Raw genomic sequence first — 22,683 nt, 5'->3', positions numbered from 1 at the left:
AGTTATTCCTGTGTTTTTAAACAGTTTCCTCCTTGCAGTACCTGCTCTTTGGTCTGTGCCTTCTGCACCACCTCCCTGCCCACTTTGATGCGAGGGGTGAGGATGGCTCGTGTAAAGTCTGTCACATTGATGCCCTGCAGGTGACACACCTTCTGCGCAGCTACAAAGACAGAAATTTTGTCATATTGGACACAATATTATTTCACCCAGGTGTTCTTGCTGCTATAGATAATACATTTTTAAAGTTACAGCTGGCTTTGTAAAAGTCAATAACCCCTAGTGGGATTTCTAATGGCAGGAAGAAGTTGTGTCTAACCAGTGTTGTCTGGCATGGTTGCCTGCTCCTGGTTCCTCTCTTTCTTGAATTCAATGTTTCCCAGCTGCATCACTGTGGAGCACACCTTCAGGATATCTGGAACAAGGAAATCAAGTGGTTGACTTCACGGGGAAACACTAATAATAATGTTCTTCTTGTTTGCTGGAACATTTCCCCAAAATCAGCTTGTTTTCTGATTTAAATGTAAATGAATGTTGCCTCTTCAATGCAAATTCACAACAACAGTCCAGATTCAGAAGGTAAAGACCCGACAGTATTAGAGCGATGCTAATGCTATGCTTATTACTACGCTGATACCAATTCTGTCCTCTTCTGTGATGCCCATGATATTCATGGCCTCCATGGTTTCCTCATACATCTCATCGTCTTGCTGGGCAGGGATCTGGACGTGGCCTGCGCTGAGGAAGCGGTAATTACTGAAGGGCTCCAGAAGTAGCTCCTCTGAAAATAAAGAAAAACAGCGACTTATCATCATCATCGTTCTGTGGTCAGTAATCTGTGAATCAGTGAGGCTTAACTTTTTATGAAGATTTTGCTCTCGTGAGAAAATAGCACGAGTGGTCATAAATAACATGCAGGAACGCTTTACTCAGCTTTATTTTGATTATTGTGGTTAAACATCAGTTGGAAGAAAATCTTCTTTGAGAGTTTGAGAAAATTCTTTTCCTCCATGACCTTAAAAAAACATTTTCATAATCCAGCTGGATAAATTGTGACATGCATGACAGTCAACGAAGACCAGAAGTGACTTCCTTTTCCCCTTCCTCCAGTTCCAGATGAGACTTCCACATGACGGTGATATGTACAACACACTGTCAAAGAAGCCCTGCTAACAGCTGAGCAGCAGCATCAAAGAAATCACACACATATTTTGGGTTTATAATCATCTTACCGCGCAGTTTGTCCTTGGCACCAGCAATCATGTAGTAGAAAATGTGAAAAGCTCTTTCTGTCTTTGCCTGTCTGATACAGCGAGACTTCTCCAGCAGATCTGAGAGCAACTGTTAAAGAATAAAAATCTCATTTGTGAGTAGGGGCAATTTAGTTTACAAACCTCTGTTCAGCCTTAAATGATAATTCTTGTTTTAACTAAATAGGAAGAATATAATTAATGCCTTGTGTTTTTTTTTACAAGCCAGTCAAGTTTCAGTTTCTAATGATCTAATAATCTATCTCTCTCCAAAATGTCATCGAATGAGTGCCACCTATTCAGTATCTAGCCAAATGTGAAATATTTTCACAAGCCCTGATTTTATTCCTAAGTTATATGACAGAAAAATGTCCAGAAGAGTATGACATTATGTTTAAAAATAAACTGTCATCAGATATTAGTGTTAATTTTTGCAGTAATCAGTGTATGAATTCTTGATTTAAAGCCAAACATTTATTTTCTGAGGTTATTGTGACTTTAAACAATCTAAACAGTTGATCCAAGTGATTAATAAGTAATTGTAATAATTGTAATAGTAATAAGTAATTAAGTAATTAGCAACAAAGCTAGCAGTCATTGTTTTAAAAATCTCATAGATGATGCAAGTTTGAATTATATACCTAAAAAAACGCCTTTTATAGGAAAAAGATGATTTATAATGGCCTGAAATAAACTGTTATTCAAAAGCTGTCAGCAGATAAACTTTGCAATAACTTATTTGAAATCAAAAAGCAGCACACAGCATTTAACTTTTGGTGCAGATGAAAGGCAACACAAAAAGTCTTCTCACTGTAAAAATAATATGTCTAAGATTAAAAAGTAAAAAGGATACAAGTCTCAATGTTGGCTCCAACAATGTAGCCGGTCACGTCAAAGTTGATGCGGATGAATTTTCCCTGTGAGAGAGATAAATGAGAAGTGAGATCACGATACGTGCAAAAAATATAACTAAGAAAACATCTAAACAATGCGTTCTATAACTTCACAAAACTCACAAATCTTGAGGAGTTGTCATTTTTGATGGTCTTAGCATTTCCAAAGGCCTCCAGGATAGGATTGGCCTGCAGGAGTTGCTTCTCCAGCTCCCCCTAGTGATGACAGCAACACAGAAAAATGTGACTAAGAAGGACTGATTCGCTGCTTGTGATGCAGTGGAGTTGGAGTTTGGTGGGGATGAAGTAGTATAGGGTCAGTATTGATAGGTTAGCGTAGGTCTACCAGAATATCATCAGTGACAAGGGAAAAAAGGCAGAAAACAAGACGAAGGGCGCGGGTCCTAACTAAACAATGAATATTTGGACAAGTACATTTATATCAAGTTACAAAAGGTTAATATAATAATTTCACTGTAGTCTTCTTTGATTTTCTGATGAATACTGGATGGATTACATAACACAGACATGACCAAAACACTCCTCCATCAGTTCTGAGAAACTGTTAAAATCCAGAGAAGCTGTTGTTGATGATGAAGATCAGAGGCTGAGATGGATGAGGTGGGTTATGTTGGGTCACAGGCTTCCAAATACCAGCTGAAAAGCTGTGAAAATATTCCAACAAAGTTTTTTTTATTCAGTGCGTTGGCAAATCAAAATGATTCTGATTCAGAAACATCCTACTGGAGATGCGATTTGCTTCCAGCGTGACTGCAGAGACTGTAGATGCAGGTGGAGCTGGGCGATAGTCAGTAAATGAGGCAGACACCCCGTCACTCTGCATTGAGTTAATCCACCTGATCAAAGTGGTCTGTCCTAGTCTGTATCCAGGTCGGGCGCTGTAGACTTCTACCTAACCTCTCTTGCTTAAAAACACCTCCCTTAGCAACACTGTAAGTGAGCTAAAGCTAGGAAGAAGAGAAAGGAGCACGACTTGTAGCACAAAGATAATGAAGACAAACGATAGCCATGTGAAGCTGTTTGCCAACTTGTGTGAATTCGTTAAGCTCAGTTTCAAAATATGTGGTTTACAGATGTTTTTACTAATGCTGATATATATTTTTCCATATATTAGAGGACTGTTTTTGGAACTCACTGACAAATATGGAGGTCAGCCACAGCCGTAATTAAAAATAGAAATAATGGATAATAAGTAAAAGATGTAGCCAATACTGACTGAATGTGAATTGAAGTAATATTCCCGGTTTTCACATTATTTCACTTCATACTGTATTTTTATGTGAAATTTGGCAAAACTAGTGATATTTTGACAGATATTTTAAGCTTGCTTTAGCAAACCAAACAGACATATAGACATTTCAAAGGAACATGGGAAAATTTAAAAAAGAGAACTAAAATAATTTTGGAATTTGCCTCTTAGAAAAATGCTTTAATTTGGGAAAAGTTGTGTCCTCAATTAAAAGCCAAGTATTTATATTATATGTAAGAAAAAAACAGGAGGATACAGACCCGCTGATGAGATGCAGTTCAGAGGTGGCAAAGCAGAGAAGAAGGTCCTGTTTATTTAAGTCTCTGAAGGAAAAATGAGAAAATAGAAAAGGAAAAAAGATGCAAAGCAAGACAGCATGAAAGAGAAAGTTACAGCTGGTGGGAAAGACTGATCCTTGAGACATAGTTTAAATACAAATATCTAAGAGTACAGATTAGGAGAAACTGCTAAAAAAGTGCTTGAGAATGAGCGGAAGTAAGAGAAAGCAGAAAAAAAAGAGTTTAATCCAATGCTATTTCTGCACAGGCAGTCCATGGGAGCCTCAAGGTCCTATAGAGGACAGTGTCCAGAGATAATTATTCCTCTGGGAGCAAAGACCTTCTGAGTGAGCAGGGTCAGAGCCAAAGGGAAGCGTTGCTTTGACTGACTTTTTCCAATTATTACCCGAGCACCAGAACAGCAACATCAACTTGTGAGGTTTGAGCTGAAGTACCGTTAAAATAATTTATTTATTTTTTGTGAAAGCTTCAAGTTTGTTGCTGATTTTAGTGAAGTCACAATGTTTAAAAGTCAACAGAGTTTCCCAAACTGAGTTTTAAAAACTCCACAAAGTAAAAGTTACAGGACAGCCTCACGGCCCACGTCAGGCCCACTGGCAGTCGGATGAGGAAGTAAGGGAGGGAAGGAAGGAAGGAAGGGGGCGACTGGTGTTTGATAGGTAAAAACAGGGCATGCTCACACTGTGATCTGTGAGAGACCCTTTCACTGTCGGGGAGGCTTGCATATAATCTCCACTGGCAGTGAAAGGGTGTCTAAAGAAGATGGAGGTCAAAAAACTGAACGTAATGGACCGCTTGAGGAGAAGGCAAAACTGGATATCTGCCACTGAACAACACAAGGTTTGAAATGTGACTGAGATTCAGTAATCTGATGATCATGCAGCCTTAATAAACTTTGTTTGATGATGAATATTAGGGTAAACACCATCTAACAGAAGGAAAGTAACATTTGGCATCTGTACTTTTGGTGTAAGCAAAATCAGTAGAAAAACAGGTATTTCGGGGGCAACAGTGACACTATCAATCTTCATGCACTTTTCTAACCTAAAGAAGGAACACACACATGAAAACCACACAGAAAAACACACTCCGGGCATTCCCCTTTACTCACGTAAGCCAACTGTGATCCTGCATGTTGCTATTTGGAGGAAATGGTAATATACAGGATTAAACTGGGTAGTTTCCTATGTCATTAAGAGTGAGGGAACTGGCTGACAGATCCTAACTATCATGGTTTCTTTACACAGATACTTACAGCACTGCTGTCTTTCTTGCCTTTGTGCGAGGAGGCCACAACAGCCAAATACTGGATGACTTTCTTGGTGTTTTCTGTCTTCCCAGCACCAGACTCTCCACTAGGGAGGAAAAAGTTACAGTGGGATTGAAAAAGAAATAGAGAAGGAGAGAGGACAATGAAGATAAGCAATACTGACAGGTTTCTGTTCACACTTCAGTAACCCAGTTTAATTGAATGGAAATCATGTGCTGCAGAGATAACTGTGCCTGACACAAAGCATAATGTTATTGTTCAGACTGTATACTACACACAGGTCCTGTGATAATCTACACAGTTTCAGGGAAAAGGTTATTTTAAAAGGGATTTATTACCCTTTTTCTTATTTGTGCATACTGATGCTACTCACCTGTTGTTCATAAGGGAAGAAAGTTGTCTGAGACCGATTATAAGATTTCCAAATTTAACTCATTCAGAGTTACTCTAGTTAAGTCTAACAAGGTCGTCTACCGATCGGAAGGTTGGGGGTTCGAACTCTGACTCCCCCTAGTCTGCATGTCAAATATCCTTGGGCAAGATATTAGCCCTAAGTTGTTCTCCGATGAATCCATTGGAGTATGAATGTGTGTGAATGCTAGTTAGAAAGCATTTAAAAACATAGAAGACAGTGCTTGTGTGAATGGGTGAATGCGGCATGTTGTACAAAGTGCTTTGAGTACTCTGGGAGACTAGAAAGGCACTATATAAGAATCGGTTTTAAGATGCACCCGAAGAGACAGGAGGGAGTATTTCATGCAACCATTCCACTAGAGCCGAGCTAGCTCTTAGAATGTGACCCGATACTTCATGTTAATATACTTCTTATATTCGTTTATATACCTGATAACTTGATGAAAGTTATATGACAACGACTCTTAGACTAGACAAAAATCTAAAACGTGCTACTGTATGCTTGAAAGGCATCTAATTACTTAAACATAAGCGAGACGATGCAATTTATTCCCCGAAAATGAACTTGGCTACTTCAAATAAAGTTGAATGATCCCAGAGCCATCAGCCACTAGCCAGAACACACAGACATGCTCGGTCATGGGTCCATAAAAGGCATTGGATGCTCACTGTGTTAGGGCCTGGCAGCATAAAGAGGAGTGTAATTACTCAGTCCTGCTCAGGTCTGCTAAGGATATATGACATCCAGGCTGCTATTGCAGGCAGCTGTTAGTGCAGAGCAAATTCTGTTGGGATTTTTTTCCTGATAGTTTATCAAGCTGTCTCATCCGGCTTATCCACAGTAAGCAGCACAGGTTTCACTTGCTGTTATAAGATTATTTGAAAGGGTATGAACGATTACAGAATGGATGGCCGCATTTCTAATATTTGGGAATTTAATTTCATAAAAACATAAATTTTTTCTACATTTTACAAGTGTACATGTGTCACTGAATATCAGGGAAGTAGTATCGTCTTTTAAAGAAGAGGTGGGCAATCATTTTTCCCAGGGGGGCCCCATGAGAAACTGGGACTGTGGACAAAAGTGATAAAATTAACACTGAGCAGAGTTCAGCATATTAATGTGATCTTCCACAGCAGTTCCAGTTTCTTGAGAACTTGAGGCCCCTTGAGAAAATGAATTGCACACCCTTTTTTATTAGATTGACAAATCAAAATTACAAGAACAGACAGGAAGGCTAAATATTTGGCGTTCCTCATTAAAAAATTTATAACTTTGAGCCCTAAGCTAGTCAGAAGTATAGTGAATATTCTTGTCCCATCAGTCTGTTTTTCATGAAAATATACTGAACAGCAGACAAAAGAAACTGGTGACCTTGTGAAGCTGAAATGCCAAAAATTTCTTAGCATCCCAACTATTTCCCATGGCACGTTTTTACTATTATATGGAGCAATCAGGGAAATACAATAAATAATACATTCATCAGGACTCAGCAACCAGAAGATACAGTAGGAATCATTTTAAGATATAATCAAACCCACAAATAAAAGTCCAGACTGGAGCCGTTTTAATTTTGTTATAATAGGTTTGAAACTGTTTTGGTATTTTGTATTAATAACACTGTAATTACTGTCTGTATCTTGATTTGCTTCACCTGCGTCCTGTTATCTATTCCTCTTTGTAGTATTTAGTTTGGATCTTCTTGTCTGCCATCCAACGTTTCTCTAATGTTCAAGCCTATTCCTCAAGTTTAGTTCCCTTTTTTTGGTCATCCGGATCCACTTATTTAGTCTACCCTTAGTCTATTTTTGTTTGTTTGATTACTCTAACCTTCACTTTCAAAAGTCATGCTTTTGAATCCTCTTTTGCCTTCACCAGATTTCAGACATGGTAAAACGGTGCATGTCCATCCACAGAGGAAGTATATGAAATTTGTGACAGAAATGTCACTCTGTGTAATTTCCCAACTAATTAACAGCTTAAAATCACACACACAAGTCTCCAGTCACAACATTAAAAAGTGCTTTCACTAAAAATCATTAAGATGCAAGCGGCCCATAATAGATTGTTGTAAAAACAATACCACAAAGCATACAAAGCAATTAAACACAAGTGCATCCACCCACAAGGAAGAATGTCATAAATGAAATTCCACGTATCATTGCTGAAACATTTTTGCCTTTTATGGGTCCAAAGGCCTGATGGGGCTCAGAAATCTTAAAAAGTGCAAGGACTTGATGTTCCAAGCTGATGGTGTTTTGGCTCTGCGTATAAAACTTTAAACAGTTTTAAATATGGCCTCATGTAAATTAACCTTCTTGTGTAGAAGGTTATTCTTGTGATTGTCTTTAAATTACATTTATGACTGAGATATACATGTATAAACAGAAAGATTATATTGTGCAACTAATTTAAAATGGTACATGACAAAATGTGAAGTCACTCCAGCACACAAAGAAAAACTAATTAACTCACTTTGTTTTCTATAAATTAAAAGTACAGTTCAGTTCAGGCCAGTCCAAATATCAAGCTATCATTAAGAGACAAAATGAGGCCGTTTGTCCCTGGATGTCCAATTGCCCAGTCAAAGTTCTCAATAATTAGTTTAGAACAAATAAACAAACAAAATAGAGCCAAAACATTTGCAGAGCTAATCTGGTTCTCCCATCAGGATCCAGGGCATACTTCCTGAGTAAGGGTCTGAGAGGAGAGAGGGGCCTCTGGGAGCACCGTAAAAGCATTAAAGCACATCCAGTTTAGCTGTCTTTGAATACAAGATGACTCCATGGTAACAAAATCCGACAAACAAAATCATTTCTTTTTGGCACTAATGGTTGAAACGGTGCTGAGAGACCAAAAAGGTATTTCGTCTGTTTAGATTAGGGCTGGGCGATATGACCCAAAATTCATATCTCGATATTTTTTACCTGGATGGCGATATAAGATATATATCTCGATATTATTATTTTTTTAAGCCATAAGTTAAGAACAAAAAGAGAGTTCTTAGTCACACTGTGTCCCAGCTGTCACACGGGCACTTTTATTTACATACAGCGTAGATGTACATGAAGAAATTACTCAAAAATAAATTATCAGCATTTATTAAATAATCATGGTCCATAAATAAAAGAAAACAATGTTGTTTTTGTGCATAACAAAAAGCTCACAATTGTGCAGTCAAAATGTAAACTAATAGATGCTGAGCGTAATAACAAAGAGACAGATTTCACAGCTGCACCACGTCTCTGAACACGTATCACTCCGCGAGGCTCCTCCTCGGTAGCCGTAGTCCTCTGACAATCCATCAAGCGGTGCAACTCCGTAGCTTAGCAAAGTCATATTAAAACATTTTTTGACAGATTGCTGAGCGCTGTGTACCACATAAAATCGGTTCGCGGTCAGTAAGCACAACCAGAATTCATACATAAGGTGCACTGTCGATTTCTGAGAAAATGAAAGGATTTTAGGCCGTGCAGCTCCTCCGGGCTGCATGTCGTTAGCGCGGTTAGCTCGTTAGCGCGGTTAGCTCGCTAACACGTTGACACCGTCCAGCCCCACGCACGGTAACTCGCTAACGGAGATTTTCCGCTTTCATCTTGTCATTGCCTGCAGGTGAAGCTATGGGGGAGGCGGAGTTGTGTTCAGTGAAGGAGAGGCGAGGCCGAGTAACGCAGCGTAGAGACAAAAGTGGACGAAAGAGAGGCAAACCTGCGGCTCCACAAGTATAATTATAACGTAACATAGACTATATCGATATAAACGATATTGTCACATCTTATATCTCGTATGAAAATATATCGATATTTTTAAAAAACTCGATATATCGCCCAGCCCTAGTTTAGATCTATGTTTACACAAGCATTATGTAACTGTTCTTGCACACAAACAGATGTAGCATTCACTCCTGCTTTTATGTGATGTTTAAAATGTAAAAAAACAAACATGCAGAGATGGAACAGGTGAGCATGGAGGAGAGAGATTTTCACTTACGTGCAGAGAATGGACTGGTCTTCACGATCTGTAGAATCAAGAGAGAGTCAGTGTTAGATTATTTTTATTACAACTTATGTTGAATACTTTTAAACATAAAATTCATGATACAGCTAAATAAATTTGCAGTAACTGTAGAATACATTTGTAATTTTTATTGTGCATGATAGACATGAGGGACTTTTATTTTCTTTCTTTTCTTTCTACCACTTATATTCACCATGCAAAGTAGTCAAATGCACTACTGTGAAACCACATGTAATTCTCCAGCAATAAAGATCAATCTACTGTCAAACTTAAAACACCAGCTAGGCTTTGTGATTTACTCCCTTGTGCCAAAGAAAACATGTAACTCTTAAAAATACTTTGATTTTTACACATGAAAATGAACTCTGAATGCGCAAAAGCAATGAGTCATTAGACTGTCTCCAAAAATACTCCAGGGAGATTACACGAAGACCATGTAAGGCTAAACTGTAACTGTATACTTCAGTACAAACCACCCCTGGGGGAGTATGGTGCACATTGCTGAAAGAGAGATAACTTTTCTGGGCATTTGTGATCAGAACAGAACAAATGGCATACTAGGCAGCCTCATAAACCTCTATGCAACTGTGCAACAAAAATGACCCAGGGTAGGGTGAATGACGGGAGACAATTCCTCATTCTGACACTGAAGAGTGTCATTTTCATTTTGATTATCATCCACATGTCCAGGACACAAATCTAATGACATGTCTAACTTTGTGAGGTTATTTACTGACACTTCACTCCATCTCTGTGGTGTCAAACGTCTCCCAAAGAGTTCCATAGACTATATAAAACATGGACATAGCGACCATGATGTCACCCACTGATTTGTGAAATTTCATCTCTGAAACTTTGAGCCACACAATTTCCAATTTCTTTTAAACCAGACATGAGGGCCTGTGAACATTTATATGGTCCCCCCTAAACATACCCTGCTTTAATGTCCTTCCTGATACTGCTGTATTCCATAAGACTTGAACTGAGTTCATGCATTCATCAGTACAGTCTTTACTGAGGTCAGAGTGTAAGTAGTTTTCTTATACTGGACATCATCTTTTTTCAACTAGAGGAGTCACTACCTTTCTACCTTTTAGAAAGAAATGTTTAAGGCACTTCCTCTCTTTTATATCTATTGTCCAATCTGACCCACTGCATAGAAAATTAAAATTGCAAGAGAGGAGGGCATCATTTTTGGAAATTTTTCCCCATTTATTGCACCAGGAAACATTGCACTGACAGAATGGATAACGTCACAAACCAAAGCACTAATTGTTTTCAATTTTATAGCCCCCATAGCCTGTAGCCTGAAGTAAGATAGCTAGCCTTGGAGACGTATCCAAAACATTTCTTTTTAGTGACAGTAGACTAACTGAAGGTGGAAAAGCTGTCTCACACGATATGATGATGTTTACTGTCTATTGATTTTAACAGATACTCTATATTTAATTGTCTAATGTTTAATGAACTTCTTTCTACTAAAGAAAGGAAAAATGTTGGTGGTACTACAACAACTTAACTTGTCTGGCACTTGAGATTAAACTGGGCTTAATGTGATCTTGTTCAACAGAAATTAGTCTAACCGCTCCTCTCTAACCCTGTTGCATCATTACATCAACCTTAGTCTCAACAAAACTCTTTGAAGGTGTTTCATAAATTGAGTTTTCACTTTGCCAAACTGTCCTCTCTTTAGAGGTGGAAAATTTAAAGCGGTCCCCAAGACACACACATACAAGTACACACACACACACGCACACACAAGATAAACCAGCAGCACACTCCTGCACAATTAGGGTGGAGCACTCATAATTTCGTCGAACAAGTACAGTGACAATAAAGGGCTATTCTATTCTATTCTGCACACACAGATACAGTGTCCAGCCTCCATTGAACTGTAAACTGGGGTGGATGCCTTTTCTCCATGTGAACTCCAGTTTGGCTGCTGTTCCACTGGATTCATTCCTTACATACAGACGAAATGTACCCTGTTCCCTCTCTGCACTTCCTAATTAAGGCAGAGTGCAAGACAGCAACACACATAGAGAGAGAGAGAGAGTAAGGTGGCCAGATTTGTGAATTCTTGTAACAAATCCAAAAACAACATGCACTCACATTAGTGAATGAGACTTAAAAAATCTGTGAACCTAATTAAGTCACGAGAATTAAATCTGATTATATGAGTCTCTGCACCAGTAAATATACTGTGAGCACGGAAGGACAGCATGTCAATCATCTGCTGCTGGGGACAGAAAACTCCCCACGGGAATTTACATTTTTATCTCCCGGACATCAAAGACCAAAGTACAATTTTGGAGGAATGGGATCTTGGCCAAGACTGAAGAAGGAATGTTTCAGAGCTTAGGAGACTTATCTGGATTTGCTTCAGTTATGCACCACTTCCAGTTTACATGTGAATTGTTCATACTACAGCACTCAGTGTAGAACATCCTGCTTCATTATCTTTCTACGTAGCACTCATAATTCTTATTCTCATGTATATATCTCATGTATATCTCATGCACATATCTTTCTTTCTACATAGCACTTTAATTCTTATTGTCTGCACTGAAGCACCGCAGCAATTTCCTAATGTTGTAAACCTCAACATCTGGCAATAAACCCATTCTGATTCTGATTCTGATTCGTCACAACTTCATGGGAAATCCTACCAAAGCATCAACAATAACAACTCCCTGGCAGTCATAGTTTTTCTTATATTATTTTGGTGTATAGAGAACCCTTGAGACATTGATATTGTAAAGGTTTAAATTATGAAAAAGACTACGCTTCAAGCAATCAGACCCTATGAATCAAAAGGAGACTTTAATGTAAATGGCCTGCATTTGTATAGCACTTTACTCAGTTCCTGCTTTACACTTTACACTACATTCAGTCATTCACCCATTCACACACAGGCAATGGCAAGCTACATTGTAGCCACAGCTGCCCTGGGGCACACTGACAAAGGCAAGGCTGCCGGACACTGGCGCCACCGGGCTCTCTGACCACCACCAGCAGGCAAACAAGGTTAGTATCTTGCCCAAGGATATTTGGCATGCAGCCAGGAGGCAGCCTGGGATCGAACCACCGACCTTCTGATTAGTGGCTAACCTGCTCTGCCACCTGAGCTACAGCTATGCTCGTTTCCAGTTCCTTTTTTATTCCACTACAGTAGCTTTACATTACAGCTCAAAATCACTCTTATTTATCTAAACCATGACCCTCATTAAAGTTGCCTTTAAGACAACCTTCCTCTGACTCGCTGCCCCTCTCAAACTGATACTTTTCCCCCAGCTTTAAAAATTAAACAGGACCTATCATACTGATTTCACACTCCATGAGCTATTCTTATTCCTGAACCACATGATTCACATTTCAAAATAACACTGGATCTTGTTGTCTCAAATCAAGCTGTTTAGCTGCCATCCCTTCCATTTAAACCAACTGTCCTCTGACTGCCCCTGCCTTATAAACAGAAAGTTTAAACATCAGGTAGGTGGGACTTTATGTGGTAACAGCCTGCGCTGTGTGTCTTAGATCATCATATTAAAGATATCCAGTCTCGCTGACATCATGCAGGTCTAAGAGCAGGACAAACGGCCTGAAACAGTGCTGAGAATAGTTCGAAGCCTGAACTTTGGGCTCACATGGATTACTTGAAATTTCATTTAACATAATCATCACCATTGTAACAGTAACAGTGATAGAAAATAAGCACGAGGAAAACGTATCATGAGTTCACTTAAACCCATATGAGACAGTCTCTTTCACCTTTGCACGAGACTTGAGACATTTTGTTATTTTTAAAGAATGAATATATTTTTGATTAATTGTTTCTTGTCTTTTCTATGCTTTTCTTTATATTTCTCTTTGTGGTTTTTTTTGTTCTTATTTTTCGCTGCCGACTTATCTTGATTTCTTTACTCAAGCACTTTAAGTCCCAGTTGTTAAAACGTGACAACTAAATGGGTGGTCCAAGCTTAAATATCTACTGTCACATATATGATAAGTCCGAAAAAAATGTTTAGTCTGAAATAAATGCAGCAAATCAAAACACATTTTTTTCTTCTGCACATACAGACACAGACTGAACAGCATCTGCTATGTTCCAGCGTTCGTTCTCAGAGATGAACAGAAGATGTATAATCCAAACGCCACATAAACACCAATCCTCCCTTCTTCTTGTTTACTCTTGATGCTGTGTTTACAAACTATAGCTTATGAGGTATTTTCCTGTATCCTGGTTTGTTGTAACGTTAAATCACTCAGTGCGTACACCTTATTAGTAACAGAAAAGCATTAGACAGCATTAAGTTGCTTTATCAAAGACCAATTAAGTTATTTATATTGTCATTGCCAAACAAATTTAGCAAATTGAAGACAAACTGGTGTTTCAGTATATCTATTTCCAAATTTGTTCTACATATCGGCGCGGTCACATTTGATAGGCTTCTTTATTTTCTTTGATCAGTCATCGTTGATCGTAATGCGTAATGCGATATATACGTGGACTTGCAACTCCCTGTTTTGTGGACTTGCATTTTGAACTTCCACTATGGTTTATAGCTGTCTGTTAGTTTTTTTAAAGCCTGATGTGACTATATCTGGTAGAGCCAGCAAACTGGATGCACAAGCTTCATCCATAAACTACATAAGTGCATCACACAGACACAAATACAGACAGCTCCTGGCTACACTCAGCTTTGACCCCAGTGATGCAAACTTATCTCGATATGTTTGCATCAGTCTTGATATAATTGGGGAGATATTTAAAAAGTCTTCCTCCACAAATCCTTCGCAGGTCGCATTTGAAGGCCAAGTCGGTGTATCCTTCGTGGCCCAACCTATCCCAGAATTCATAGCGCGGTCTAGCCAATTTCAGTATCCAACAATGGAGGCAGCTACTTAGTTTTAATATTAGTCTTTATGGGTCACAAAATGTAGCTGTGTAAACTTCAAATATCTGCTTGGTTTATCAAGACATCACATATTTGCAAAAGTGCTCCGACGTTTTTGGAGACGTCTGTTACCCACCAGCTCAAAGCTGACCGGGAGGTCGAGGCCCACTAGAGCCGGGGGGAACACCGCACTCCTGGCACATCATGCCTCGACCTCCTGGTCAGCTTCGAGCTGGTGGCCTCTGAAGGATGCGGCCTACTTTGTGAGATCTCGCAAAACGTTTGCAAGATCTTGCAAAAGTTCATCTTAATTTTTTTTTCTCCAATATCCCTTGCAGGGCTCCGTACTCATGCATGGGCTGTCCATACATTTCATGCAGCATTGTCAACACAAATCGATTAAGTGATGAATGTAGGAACCTAAAGCTGCCGGGAACAGTCTGAGAGGGTGTCAGAGGTTGGTGGTCTCGATGCTACTGACATTTTCTCAAACAAAAGTACCCCGGGTAAAGAAATATAGTTTCAAGTTGTTGGCTTACATCCTAGAACAATTATTTTGCTTTGTATATCACAGTGTGAATCACATACTCTCTAAAGGAATTATAATGACAACAAAATACAGAGCTTTAGAGTACCTGATTACTTGTTTGGATCTCTTCAAGCTTTTTAGCATTGAAATTCAAAGTTCATTCAGGTGTGTACTTCAATACTGTAATAATGACCCTATCAGAATTGACAGCTGTGCATGTATGTGTGAGGCCTGTACAGTAGTGGAAGAAATTATAACACAACTTTCTTTGATGGTTTCCAAACAATAACTCTCTAAATTACAGTAACTCCTGTCCAAACATCCTGTTTAGGAAGGAAACTCCTCAAACCAAAGGACAAAAGTCTCAGGCTCATTTAATAGGACCAATAAACTTGTTAAATCTTTGGCATTTACACTCCCTAAGAATTTTTTTTTAAATAAGCAAGAGGGTTTTCTGAAACAGGAAATGTTTTATTGCCCTCCACCCATCTCTCAACCATCTCACAATCCAGATGTCAAGTCCTCTGAGAGAACACATCGTCATATCAACATAAAATCCAGTGGGCAAGACCCCCTGGAAACACAGACTCTGATTCTATGGGAAACCAGCCACTCTGAATCACTGCAGGGACATTTACTGTAAGCATGACCAAGACTGCTACCATCACCTCTATGAGACCAAAATACTATTTTGGAGTTGTTTTTCATACCATTTTACATTTTAATGAGTGTATTTTTTGTTCTCACTACATTATAAACATGGCTCTGCATTTTAAGCCATCAGTTTCATGGATTAATTTGCAGTTTTGTCAACCACTTTGTCAACATGACAGTGTGATAAGCCTGTCGTCACCAAGAGTCACCACAACTCACCCACAACAAGCTCTTAAAGCTGCCAACAAACAGCTCAATTTGACACAGCTTACTTAAGAGCTTCAGCAGCTAACGCCTGCAGATTTTATTCAGTTATGTGTGAGGCCTGCTGAAGATATACTTACGTTTGTTGCTTTCTTGTCTCAGTTTATTATTTATCATTTTGATCTGATCATTTTAGTTTATAAATGTTGTAGCCCATCTCAGCATGTGCTGTGCAAAAGTCAAAAGTTCCTAGTAAAATAGCTACAGCAATTTATTGAAACAATTCTGAATTTATTCATTTATATTCAGTATATAAAGCAAAAACCGAGTTTGCATATATTTGGTATGACCTCCTTCATCATTCAACAAAGCCTGAGCTACCAGGGTCAGGCTGTTCTTGTAATGTCTTTAATTAAGCTTCAAGAATAGTTCTCCAGGTTTCTTGAAGGACATTCAAAGCTCTTCTTTGGGTGTTGCCTGACTTTTGTTCTGTTGTTTTCCAAGATTATCCCACACTGCTTTAAAAATGTTGAAGTTTGGGCCCTGGGGAGGCCAGTCAGTGACTGATTACATTCAATTGTGTGTCTTTCTATTCAGTTATGCTTTTATACTGGATGCCAGGGAACCAATACTAGGCTTAATAAACAAAACAACAACAACAACAAAAGGTAGCCAATGTCCAGAGAAAAACTATAAAAGATCTTTAGAAAACCTGGAAGCTTCAGGAAGGTGAACGCACGCAAAGCTACTGGTCCGGACGGGATTCCCGGCCGCGTCCTCAAGTCATGCGCGGCTCAGCTGGCTGGAGTGTTCACGCACATCTTCAACCTTTCCCTCTCTCTGTCTGTAGTCCCAGCCTGCTTCAAAATGGCCACCATCGTCCCTGTACCCAAATCCTCCACCATCTCCTCATTGAACGACTGGCGACCTGTAGCCCTGACCCCCATCGTAAGCAAATGCTTCGAGAAGCTGGTCAGGGACTTCATCTGCTCTGCACTACCCGACTCACTGGACCCTCTATAGTTTGCATACCGCCACAACAGGTCCACTGATGATGCCATAGCCCTGACACTACACACTGCCCTGTCACACCTGGAGAAGAGAGACACGTATGTGAGAATGCTGTTTGTAGATTACAGCTCAGCATTCAATACCATCGTTCCCTCGAAGCTGGACAGGAAACTGCAGGATCTAGGACTGAGCAGCTCCCTCTGCAGCTGGATCCTTAGCTTCCTGTCTGACAGACGCCAGGTGGTCAGACTGGGCAGCATCACCTCATCCCCCATCACACTGAACACTGGTGCTCCACAGGGGTGTGTACTGAGCCCTCTCCTGTACTCACTCTACACCTACGACTGCACGGCCACTAACAACTCCAACATCATTGTGAAGTTTGCGGACGACACTACAGTGGTGGGTCTTATCACCAACAGTGATGAGACGGCTTACAGGGAGGAGGTCAGCGCCCTGACCCACTGGTGTCAAGACAACCATCTCACCCTCAACGTCGCAAAGACAAAGGAGTTGATAGTGGACTTCCGGAGGTGCAGAGAAGTACACACCCCCATCACCATCAGCGGCGCTGCTGTGGAGAGAGTGAGCAGCTTCCGGTTCCTTGGTGTACATCTGGCTGAGGATCTTACGTGGTCAGTACACACAAACAAAACAGTGAAGAAGGCGCAGCAGCGCCTCTTCTTTCTCAGGAGACTGAAAAGATTTGGCATGAGCCCCCGCATCCTCAGGACCTTCTATCACTGTGCCATTGAGAGCATCCTCACTGGATGCATCACCACCTGGTATGGCAACAGCACCGCCTACAACTGCAAAGCTCTCCAGCGAGTAGTGCGGTGCTCTGAACGGATAATTGGAGGTGAGCTTCCCTCCCTCCAAGACATCTACAGGAAGCGGTGCCTGAGGAAAGCGGGGAGGATCATCAAGGACTCCAGTCACCCCAGCCATAAACTGTTCAGACTGCTTCCATCAGGAAGGAGGTTCTGCAGCATCCGGTCCCGTACCAGCAGACTGAGAGACAGCTTTTTCCATCAGGCCATCAGACTGCTGAACACTTCATAGACACCTCAGCTTCACTACTGGAACTTTAACATTATGCACTCCATACTGTACAGTAACGCCACTGTTTTGCACATGTCTCACTCTGTATATTTTATTTTATATATTTTATTTATTGTTTACTCTATTTAATTTGTAAAATATGTGTACACACACACACACACACACACGTAGAAAAATATTTAGTATACACATCCAGAAATGCATATACTATTATATATTGTACATATATTTATTAGTTTCAGATGTAGCCATTCTTGTATTTTGCTTGTTTACATTATTGTATTTTGCACAACTCTGTTGCTTGTGAAGCTCGCACACAAGAATTTCACTCACATGTGCTGTACCAATGTACCTGCATATGTGATGTGACAATAAAAGTGATTTGATTTGATTTGATTTGGAGAACCACTTTTAAAAATACTAGAGTCTGGCTCCTTGGAAGCAAAACATAAAGAAAGGGTTGCCTAAGACTCTTTTTCTATTGTATACTTTGGATAGATAACATAAAAAAGCCCCATTACAGAGCTAACATGGGTAGGAACATGTCTTTGCAGTATGAAAGCATCTACATCACAAGAGGAGTTTTGTAGTAAGCATCTTACCTTGCATCATGTTTCTATAGGCGTTGTCAGAGATGGAATAGATATGAGGGGGTAGTTCATGTCGTTTCTTTCCTTTGTACATTTCAATGATCTTCTCTGAGTAGATGGGCAGCATTTTGTAAGGATTCACCACCACGCAGAACAGGCCAGAGTATGTCTGAGAGCAGAGAATGCAAGAAAGGTGAGACAAGGACAACTTGCACAGTTTGCATGCTTGTTTCTGCCAGAGAACGAGACAGTAGTAGTAGTAGTAGTAGTAAAAAGTACAATAATCTGAGGAAATTCATAGTTTGTCATCATTTTTCTAGTACTTTATTTAGGGTCAGAGTTTGTACATCCCAATCCAAATAACAAAGGGATAACAAAGTCAACAAGTTGCCATAAGAATAAGGCATAAACTATTTTGTGAGCATGCGCTTGTTTTTAGTAAATACTTACATAAATGAGCCCAGAGAAGTACCTCTCGCGAAGATTGTGCAACACAGAGGCCTCATTTAGACAGGTGAGCTCGGCCATGTCCTCCACCTTGCTGAACTTGGGAGGGTTCATCTTCTGGATGTCATCTTTATTGACTGTTATCTTCTTGGCATTATCAGCCAGCTCCACCAGCACCTCGTCGCCATGCTCCTCCTTTATACTAGCTGCCTCAAAGCCATGCTTTTCTGATGGAACCCATACCAACTTCTTGGCTGCCCAGTCAGCCTGAGCCATCGGGCTGTTGAGGAAGTCTTTGTCAACAAAGAGGAACTTCTCATCCTCGGTAGGGGCCTTCGTGGACATCTTGGCTTAAGGTGAAGGGCCAGCTGTCGATGACAAAAAATTAACTGAATGTTAGAAAAGAGGGAGCAGTAAGTAAAACAAAGATGGATGACAGAAAGAATGCAAGTAAGGGAGAAAAGAGGCAATGGAAAGTCAGTAGCAGCAGTCAGTAAGAGACAATAATCACTTGCAGGTACTGGAAGTACCTGATTGGGCCTATAGATAGCAAAACCCTGTGTCAAGTAATGAGTAAGTGCTAGTGGGAGACATGCTATAAATTTGCCTCCTTGCTTGTGGTCGTAACCCAAAGAGTTAATATGCTTCATCTATCGGGGAGTTCCAGAGTGCAGCCATTCTCACAGACCTCCACCCCCCTCTCGACCCTGCACTCTCTCCCTGTCTCTCTCACACACCACAAGGGAAGAGCTCAAACAATTCCCCTCCCTACTGTAGATCCAATGACTGAGGCTGGGAAATTGATTTTAATTAACTCAGCAACAAAGACCGCTACGTTTTGTCAACAGCTCTATCTCAAATAACTCTAAACCATTAATACTTGCTGGCATTTACTTATACTCAGTCAAGTCAGTGCTTAATTGTCAACATCCATTTTTTCCGGTCTTTCACTCTGCATCTCTCTCTCTCTCCTGCTCTCTCTTACTCTCTCTCTGTCTCCTGCTTGAGGCTTCAGTCTCGTGCTGTGATGACCATATATGGACCCCTTCTCTGGAGCAGGGCTCTTTTCTGCAGACCTAAACAGCAAGGCAAGTGAACTCCCAAACAAAGCCCATATAGGGAATAGTATGTCTCTTGCCGGCCTTGTCGTTTACTCCAAAATGATAACAGTAAGGCAGAGAGCCTGAGGGGGGCCCGGAGCTTTAACAATCGTGCTTCACACGGGGCCATAGTAGCATTCATTTTTAAATGCACTGGTTAAATCATGAACAGGTGCCTGGGACTCAGTCATGTCTGAAAAGGAGCATTCCCGAGCTTATGTGAAATGCTAACAGAAATATGTAGAGTAAATGTACATGCACTTAATTCTTTTCAAGTGTTATTAAAAAAACGGAACCCATTAGATCTAATTTAGGGACTGTTACATAACTATAAAACCATAATGTGATGGATAAAATGAAACAAGTTTGCAAGTTTTTAAGTGGAAAAAATGTTTTACTTTCTAACCTAAGATAGCTTATATATGAAATCCTGGTCTTAGACAAACTAAGTCACAAACTATAAAATATACTGTAAAAGTATTAGCTTGAAGCAGAAGCAAACACTGTCTATATGTCAGTGGATGAAAGCAGTAAGTCAAGCACACGTCTGAGAAAACAAGGAAGGAACCCTCTGATGATCTGGTGATTTTCTGCAGATAAATGTAAACAAACTTTTCCTGACACTCCCCGTATACTTAAGTGTGTGCAGCCAATCAAGTTGCTCCTCCTCACTCTCTTTAACCTTTCTCACTAACTTGAGTTAATGCTTAATAGTTGTGGAGTCCACTCTCACTTTCTGTGGTGTTGATACAGTTTGGTGCTCAGTAAGTGTATCTTGAAGACAGAACAGGGTTCAGAGGGAAAAGTCTCACAGTCACGACGATGGTTTGTCATCTCTGGCATCTTTATTCGCCATGAGACTAAACTACACATAATCCAGTATTATTGATCTGTCATAACTTTAACCACTAAATATAATATTAAACTCTCTCCTGTGTAATCATCAAACCAAATCAGTATTGTCTCGGTTCTAGTTTGTCAAAAATATCACACCAAGGCTAAAAATAAAACTTGTGATGAGACCAATAAACTGGATCATTATTCCAGAGTCTCTATCAAAAATAATAAACAAGTGGAAATATCACTCAGGAGACTAAGTGACCTTTCTATTTGTGGCTGACCGAGTGGCTGACAATTTTACAACTTTTCTCTCTTCTTCCTGTTATCCTTTTATCAATAAACTCAGATGCATCAGGTTTTCCAGGCCTTTGCTCAATGTTTGCTATTAAAACATGAAAATAGTTTAATTGAATTTATTAAAATATACACTTGACTTGTTCCAGGAAGTGTTTCCTCTTATTTTCTGACCAGGAATATCCCAGTGCTTGCCAAACTGTTCCTTTAACTGTTCATCCAGAAACCTGTGATGCTGTGGCGAAATTAATCTGTTTAAAGCTGCATCCAAGTTTTACATATATATAATTGAGTTGAAATACTCAGTTATTAGACTGTCCATTAGCTTGTGTGGTTATGACAGTGAAAGCCCTTGAAATAAAACAGAAGGGAGACTACGTCTGCATGCCAAATATCCTTGGGCAGGATACTAGCCCCAAGTTGCTATGAATGTGTGTTAATGTTAGACAGAAAGCGCTTAATCATAGAAAAAAGGCTTGTATGAATTTGTGAATGAGGCGTGTATAAAGCGCTTTGAGTGCCTCAGGAGAGCAGAAGAGTGTTATATAAAAATCAGTCCATCACTCCTCCAAACCAATCATGACAAGATTAGTTAGCTGTATGTGAAAATTGTCACGAGTCTGTGCTATCTGCATCTTCAGGGAAAACATACTGGATATACATGCAGCCCAATACAACCATATTTGGAAAACAGGAAACTCAGTGGTCAGTGGGATGTGGTTCTTAGATAGACAGACCTTTCCCCTTTTCCTTATGATCGCGAATACTTTTTACAGTTTTTTTTTAATATATGTATTTTTTTACAGTATTAACTGTAGTTGATTAACTTAACAATAATACTACGTCGTCTGTTGCACTTTATCTAATGCACAAATAAGTGTTTGCATACAGGAGATGTATAATTACATAATGAGCTGACGCCCAGATACGTAAACTATGTCATTGCTTTTAACTGTCAGAAGAAGTTATGAATAAAACTCATATGCTAGGCTACCATAAAACATTAATTAAAGCATATTTTTAAAATAATTTTTCATAGTAGCTACAAAGTTCACAATAAAGCTCTGCAACCGCCATTATCTACAGGAAAACACGCAGACTCCCTCTTCCTTAAACGCATTTAAAGTTATGAGGGGATGCCGACTGACAGGTGCACTTCATGACCGCCGCTGCACGCTTCCACTAAAGGTTATACTTACATAATGTGAAGAAACGGGTGTTCAGGGGAGCTTTGGCTTTGGAAAGTTGGAGTTTGGAGAAGCCGGCGTTGACGAGGTACTCCAAAAGCGAACAGTCCAAATGACCCTCGTCAATTTCAAAGCCTTACTATTTAAACTGCGGACTGTTGCGCGAAGGTGGAGCTGTACGAGGGGACCCTCCTCCTCCAGCTGCAGCATCGTCCAGTTGCAGTCTACATCTGTCAGCGGGGCTGCGGAGGCAACGGACATGCGCACTGCGGACACCAGCAGGTTCGAGGAGTCACAGGGATGTAAGATGAATGAAAAGGCGCTGAATGGAGTGGAGGGTGCTGCTGACAGAGAAGCAGAGGATTAAAAGGTCATATATAACAGTCAACAGTAAAATGGAAAACACCATAACTCCCTAATCTCCATGCTTACTGTTCCAGCACAAAGACATCATGT

The 22,683-nt window shown here is 40.0% G+C and overlaps 1 protein-coding gene across 4 annotated transcripts in view; it reads right to left on the bottom strand.

Moving 5' to 3' along the window:
- myh11a (myosin, heavy chain 11a, smooth muscle) overlaps positions 1–22,333 on the bottom strand; it is a 34,149-nt gene extending 11,816 nt beyond the window's left edge. For 2 of the 4 annotated variants that reach the window (XM_085355132.1, XM_085355134.1), the window contains exons 1-12: positions 22,240–22,333; positions 18,810–19,174; positions 18,372–18,528; positions 9,385–9,412; positions 4,965–5,064; positions 4,821–4,847; positions 2,264–2,356; positions 2,101–2,164; positions 1,230–1,328; positions 635–778; positions 317–412; positions 42–160 (exon numbers count right to left, since the gene is read on the bottom strand). In XM_085355132.1, coding sequence (XP_085211258.1) covers positions 42–160; positions 317–412; positions 635–778; positions 1,230–1,328; positions 2,101–2,164; positions 2,264–2,356; positions 4,821–4,847; positions 4,965–5,064; positions 9,385–9,412; positions 18,372–18,528; positions 18,810–19,151 — 1,269 coding nt within the window. In that variant the 5' untranslated portion in view covers positions 19,152–19,174; positions 22,240–22,333. The remainder of the gene's footprint in view (positions 1–41; positions 161–316; positions 413–634; positions 779–1,229; positions 1,329–2,100; positions 2,165–2,263; positions 2,357–4,820; positions 4,848–4,964; positions 5,065–9,384; positions 9,413–18,371; positions 18,529–18,809; positions 19,175–22,239) is intronic. The other 2 variants (XM_085355133.1, XM_085355135.1) reach the window with 1 other exon arrangement.
- Between the last annotated feature and the right edge of the window lie 350 nt (positions 22,334–22,683).

This window comes from Diplotaxodon limnothrissa, linkage group LG6, assembly GCF_057381915.1.
Source record: "Diplotaxodon limnothrissa isolate DT_005_m linkage group LG6, D_limnothrissa_male_GT1.1, whole genome shotgun sequence".
NCBI lineage: Eukaryota > Metazoa > Chordata > Actinopteri > Cichliformes > Cichlidae > Diplotaxodon > Diplotaxodon limnothrissa.
The sequence above is the reverse complement of the archived record's forward strand: the minus strand, read 5'-3'. Positions and strand labels throughout refer to the sequence as shown.